The sequence below is a fragment of the Orycteropus afer genome, unplaced genomic scaffold (genome assembly GCF_000298275.1).
Source record: "Orycteropus afer afer isolate SDZICR_OR568_19922 unplaced genomic scaffold, OryAfe1.0 scaffold00174, whole genome shotgun sequence".
NCBI classification, from domain to species: Eukaryota; Metazoa; Chordata; class Mammalia; order Tubulidentata; family Orycteropodidae; genus Orycteropus; species Orycteropus afer.
Window position 1 is genome coordinate 6,291,599 of NW_006921761.1, and position 6,012 is coordinate 6,297,610.

The following is a 6,012-nucleotide window of genomic DNA, read 5'->3' on the forward strand; positions in this document are numbered from 1 at the left end:
CCAGCCCACTCAGACCCACTTAGACCCTCCACCCTGCACGACTCCCCACCCTCTCCTGCACAGCTCCACCCTCCAAGCTGCAGGTCACCACCAGCCCACCCTGATCTGGGCCACCAGCAGCACTGTCCCTGAATTAGGCCCTGACAGTGCTGCTGGCACAGGGCCTAAAGCATCAAACTGCTAACTAGAAGGCTGGCAGTTCAAGCTCACCAGCCAGAAAGAAGACGGGGCAATCTACTTCTATAAAGATTTACTGCCTTGGAAACCCAGTGGGGGTCACTATGAGTCAGAATCAGCTCGATGGCAGTGAGTTTGGTTTTTTTTGGGGGGAGGCTGGCAAGACCAAGGGCTCAAGGCTACTGAGGGAGTGGAACCTCCAAGCTGGCATTGCCAGAGGTTTGTGTGCCAGCTTCCCAGCATGCCCTGTGACCACCAGGACCCCTTGCACCTGTTGAGTCTGCCTTGGTCCTGCCTCAGTCACTGGCTGGTGCCAAGGCTGTACTAAGCTGCCTATGTCTTCTGCCCCACTCACTGCGGACCACACCACTTCCTACTGCTTCTAGGGCTCAGGCCACAGCCAGACACGCTTGGCCAGGCCCAAAGGTGCCTGCGTCTGTGAGCTCTGCCATGAGCTCCCGCAATGCTGAGAGAGTGCCTGCCAAACTGTCCTTAATCCCAAAGCCCCAACGTTGAGCTAAATGTCACACCTCACCTGACAAGGTTCCTGAGCCCACACTGACCCACCAGGGATCAAGGAGAGGCAGATGCTGACCAAACCAGCAGCTGTCCATGGAAGGGGGAAGGAGTCTGCCTATGTCCCCTGAGTGCCAGCACCGAACTAAAAGCATGACCGAGGGTCACACAGGGCAGCCGAGGGGTCCCCAGTCCCCAGAGCCGAGAAACCACAGGAAGATTCAGAATCAGCACCGTTGCTGCTGGGCCAACCCAGCTCACGACAAAGTGGCCCTCATACCACGGACACCAGGAGTGGGTGCAGCACCCCCCACCCCTGACCAGCCACGTGTGTTCCCTGCTCCACAGAGGGGCTCCATGGAGGGGCCCGAGGTCAGGCCCAGGCACTCAGACACCCCCCCACTGCCACCCCAACTGGCTCCTGGAGCACAGACTGGCCCAGCCTGCTGTGGGCGGCTGCACAGCCAGGGTGCAGGCCCCCGGGAGGGGAGGCAGAGCCAAGGCTCCTCGCCTACAGGGGTCTGGTCCTGCCATTGGAGGTCAGGCACACACAGACAAGGACCTCTTCTCAAGGGGCAGCAGCAAAGCCCAGATGTGGACTCGGGCGAGCGAGAGACCTTCGGACACGCCAGGTGGTGGTGGGGTTGGGGACGGGAAGAAGAGAGAAAAGGAGAGCCCAGTGCCACATGGCCCCAGAACACTGGCACAGAAGAGCTGTGCGCCAGGGCACTGGACGGGGGCACGGAGGGGACCACTGGGGCCGGGTGGCGCCTGGAGGGGTAGGCAGGGTGGGGCAGGCCAGGGGCAGGTGGCACGAGGGGTATCTGGAGGAGCCAGGGGAAGGGGGCGTCACGGGCCTCTGTACGTCGGCCCACTTCCTGCTGTCCCCTTGCGTCGACTCTGGATGCGAATAGCACACTGAAGGTACAGGGCCAGTGGATGAATGTGGAACAGACGCGTTGACGACGGAGTGGGCGGGGGTCTGCAGTTTCCAGACGCCCCCCAGATGTTCAGTGACACGGACGGGGAGGCCAGGGCTTAGACTTTAGGCCCAGAACCAGGCTGTGTGAGGCCCGTGGTGCCAGGGTACCCTCAGGAGGACAGGTCTGGTGAGGCCCACCCCAATGTGGACATCAAGCACGTGTTTAACAGGGTCCTGAAGCCCCCCAGCGCCCACACAGGGGGCTAGAAGCTGGTGCAGAGAAGAAGCCTCAGGCTCGGGGCCCAAGCCTCCAGCAGACCTGGCCAAGTCCTGCCCAGTGGGCCCTGTTCCCTCAGGGATGATCAGAAGTTACATGCACCTCTTTGAACTTGCCCCTGTTGTGGAGGCGGTCGATATGGCCCAGCAGAAGACCCCGGTCGGCGTCCTGCAGCCGGAAGATGCTGACCAGCGGCTCGGTGAGGCTGAGCGGGCTCCCAGTGAGGAGCCCAGCCAGACGGGCCTGCAGCTGCTCCAGCTGTGGGCTGCCCTGGAGGACACGAGGCAGGCCAGGCCAGGCTTTCATTACAGGGCCTCCCGAGTTCCCTGCCACCCACCTGCAGCCAGTCCTGGGACCTGACAGGGCAGGGCTCTAGATTGGGGCAGGCTGGGATGGGGACACGCAGCCATGGGGCAGATGCTTAGGGCAGGCAGCAGGACACAGAGAAATAGTGGGGAGACCCTGTTGGGACACCGAGGGTCAAGGCCATGGACCAAAGCAGGAGAGCTAGCCCTAAGGCCAAGTACCCCCACCCATCAGCTTTGGACAAGTGGAGCTGGGCACAGCAGCCTGGTTAGGTGGGTGTGGGTGCAGGGGGACGGAGGCTGGGAAGGCCGTGGCTTTGGAACGTAGGAGCCTGCGGGGGCGCACTCACGGGGGCTGGCCCAGGGTATCGCGGCTGCGCCTGTAGCCAGCGTTGCAGCTCACAGGCGAGCCAGGCCAGCAGTGAGTGGCCCTGCCCCTTGCTAGGCAGGCCACTCTCCAGCATGTCCAGGAGTCCAGTGAGCGGGTCGTCCAGGGCAGCAAAGCCCCGCCAGGCTTCCTCCCGGAGCTGCAGAAGCACAGAAGGGCATCACAGACTGGGCCCTGCAGACCCTCCCACTGCACGGTGCCTGCCCAGAGATGACTGCTGCAGTCAGCCACTGCGCACCCCCAGTGACTCTTCACCCTAGGATTCCGTTATGGTCTGCTGCACCCCAAGCCCACAGGGATGGCGGTCATTGTCCCAGTAACGATCCCATAAAGACAAGGAGTTTGTTCCCCGGCTCAGACAAAGGCCGGCTCTTTATCCAAAAGGTGGCTCGGCTTGGTGGCGACAGGCCAACAACCCCTTCATCTGTGTCTGATGTACCTTCCCAGAGGGCACTCACAGCCCACTTTCCCCTGTGGGGACAGCCTAGCCACTAAGTCCCAACAAACACTGGGAAACAGAAAAAACAAAGGGACCAAGTCCCACCCTGTGAACTTTGTTATCCCCTATACTGCGGGAGCAGGAAAGACCCAGCACAGCTGAAAAAACCCAGACAACGTTCCTGAGCCAGACACGAAGTCTCCACGTAACCGTGAAGAAAGACAAGGTGCGAATAAGGTATCTCCTAAGTCTGCCGGCCTTCCTCCGTGCGAGTCTGTGACCTTCTCCTGGCCTGGCACTCTGCAGCTTCCCGTGCCAGTCAGTGGTGGCCACATTTGACGTTATGGGTGAACTGTCCTCAAAAAGATGAGACAGCCCCTAGGACAGCCTTGAGGACAGGCCCCAGGACAGCCCCCAAAGAACAGCCCCCAGTACAGCCCCCTGAGGACAGCCCCCAGGAAGCCATAGTGCTATGATACCATGCCCTCAGTGGGGTGGGTGGGGACTGCGTGCACACAGCTGGGGTGGACTGAGCTATGAGCCCCACAACCATTGGGTCACTGCTGAGCATGCCCCAAGAGCTCCCTGGGCCCCGCCTCTCACAGGACCCTCTAATGGTGGGTGGCAGGAAGCCCTGTGAGGGTCTGGGGTGGGAGTGGGAACGTCCTTGCAGATGGGCCACCGCTGATTCAGCTGAGGATGGGCTCTGTGCTCCCTCAGGGTCTCAGGATAGGGGGCAGCTCCCCCAGCGTGCTAAGGTGCACAACCAGGGGACCAGCTGTGCAGGGCTGATGGCTGTCCTTTCCAGGCCCCAGGAAACCACAGGTGTACCCTGTGTGCAGCTGCGAACACCCCCAAGAAACCCTCGGCGGCCAGTGCAATCACAGGTGTCCCCCCCATGACACAGCTGCAGCCCTCCCACTGCTGGGGTGTCTCAACCCAAAGCTGCCATCACTCACTGAACACAAAGGAGGCTGGGGGTGGAGTGAGCCTCCAGCACCCTGAACCAGATGTGGGGCCACTGTGAAGAGCAGTGCCCTCAGCCCAGCTGCCCTGAGTGAGCCTGGTGGTGGCCAGCAGTCTAGTTCCCTGTCTCATCCTTGTCCTTGTGTCCCCAAGGACAGGGGTGTTGTCCTCCATGGTGTCACCTTTACACACTGTGCTGGCCTCCTCCCCAGAAGCTCCCAGGTGACCGCTCCATTGTCCCACTGGCTAAGCTGGGGTCACATGCTCACCCCTGACCCACAGGCCCGGGACCTCAGGACGGAGGGATGGACATTGTGACAGCCACCAAGCCACCATGGGGTCTGTCACTGCCCATGTGAACCCTCCTGGCACCCTCTCACTTGCCATCCTTGGAGTGGGAGCACTGCCCACATCAGCCAGTGAGGCACCAGTCGTTCTCAACATAGCCTTCCCCCTGGCCCCCTGGACAGGCCTCGTCTGCACCTGTACACACATGCCTCCCCTAAACCTTGTGCCTCAGGTATGCAACGCGCCCCACGGAGCCGTGTGAAGGCCATGCCCCGTTCTGAGCTCCCCAGCTCCTCGAGTGTGGGGCTCCCAGGTAACCACAGCCATCCAGTGCTGCCAATTTGATATGCTTACGGAGAATGAAATCAATGCAGACTTTGGCCTCCAACACAAGGGTGCACCAGGAACCTGGCCACTGCCCCACAGCAGGCACTGAACAACAGCTGCTGAGCACCCAGGAAGGAGCTCCCATCCGCCAGGAACAAGGCAGGAACCGAAAACGAGGCGCCTTGAGCATGCAAGGGGAACCAGAGCTGCTGTGGAGGGGCCAATGCTCTGTGAAGGTGGAGACAAGGCCTGGGGGCCCTGAGCCAGGAAGTAAACAGGTGTAACCCTCCAGGGATGACCCCTGGGGTCAGATGGGCCAGAAAAAAGCCACCAGTGCCAGTAAGGGGACCAGGCCCCGTGCCTGTCTCCCTGGACTCTGGGGATAAAAGGAAAGCCACTCCTGAAAATGTGACATTGGGCCCACACCTCACAAGGACTTGGGATCTGAAAGTGTATGTGTGGTCCAGGAAGTTCATCTCAATCTAGTGACACCCTGAGGCATCTTGCAGAACAAAAACCCAGTAACTAGGTCATTGCTTGGTAAGGCTGCTGGGGTCCCTGGGCCACCAGGGGGCAATGTCCCACCAAAATGAGTTCACAATGAAAAATTACAAAACACAAGGAGGCCATACACTATGAGTGACAGCCATCCCCACTGGGACGCTTATAGCCCCAGGCACGTGGGACAATAGGATAGCAATCTGGGAACTGACAGCTAAGGTGAGTATGTCTAAATTATGAACAGAACGGAAGAGGAATCAAGATTAAGAAAAGAGCAAAACATTGCAGGATGGTGGGCAGGTTGGAGAAAGAACCAATGGGGACTTTAAAAATCAAAGTCATGGAAGTGAAAACCCACGGCTCCACTGTCTTGGCTAAGCCACCACCAACTCTCACTCAGTCACTGTGGAGACTGCCCCAGACCCCTGGTTCTCGGCCCTGGTGGTCACTTGGGTTGTCCAAATGCCTGAGCTCTCGCTGGCCACCGTGTAGCATGCCTCTTCTCTGTCATTGGCACCCAGGAGTGGCCACATGACCTGCCCTGGAAAAGAATTGTGAACTGATGGGTTGCAGTCCCTCCAGGCAGAAGGGCTGGGACCTCACGTCTCCCTGGCACACTGGGGCCATTTCTACAAACTAACCACTGAGTCAGCCTGCACACGCACCAAGAAAACCACATGGGCCATGCTCTGCACCACAGTGTGATAAAGCGAGCAACAAACAAGAGGGTACTGTGCTAGTTGAGGTGGGGTATCAGCTTGGCTGGACCCTGGTTCCACGTGGTTTAAGCAGCTGTGTGTGTTGTTCCCACAGCAAGAGCTGATAGAAGGTAGGCACCTCCATGCGGGATGTGCTCTGAGCTAGAAGGTAGGCACCTCCATGCGGGATGTGCTCTGAGCTAGAAGG

General features: G+C 59.7%; 1 protein-coding gene across 1 annotated transcript in view; it reads right to left on the reverse strand.

The window, feature by feature from the left end:
- EXD3 (exonuclease 3'-5' domain containing 3) overlaps positions 1-6,012 on the reverse strand; it is an 84,875-nt gene that overhangs the window by 65,529 nt on the left and 13,334 nt on the right. The window contains exons 3-4 of the mRNA XM_007947077.1: positions 2,548-2,724; positions 1,995-2,162 (exon numbers count right to left, since the gene is read on the reverse strand). Of these exons, the coding sequence (XP_007945268.1) occupies positions 1,995-2,162; positions 2,548-2,724 (345 nt within the window). The remainder of the gene's footprint in view (positions 1-1,994; positions 2,163-2,547; positions 2,725-6,012) is intronic.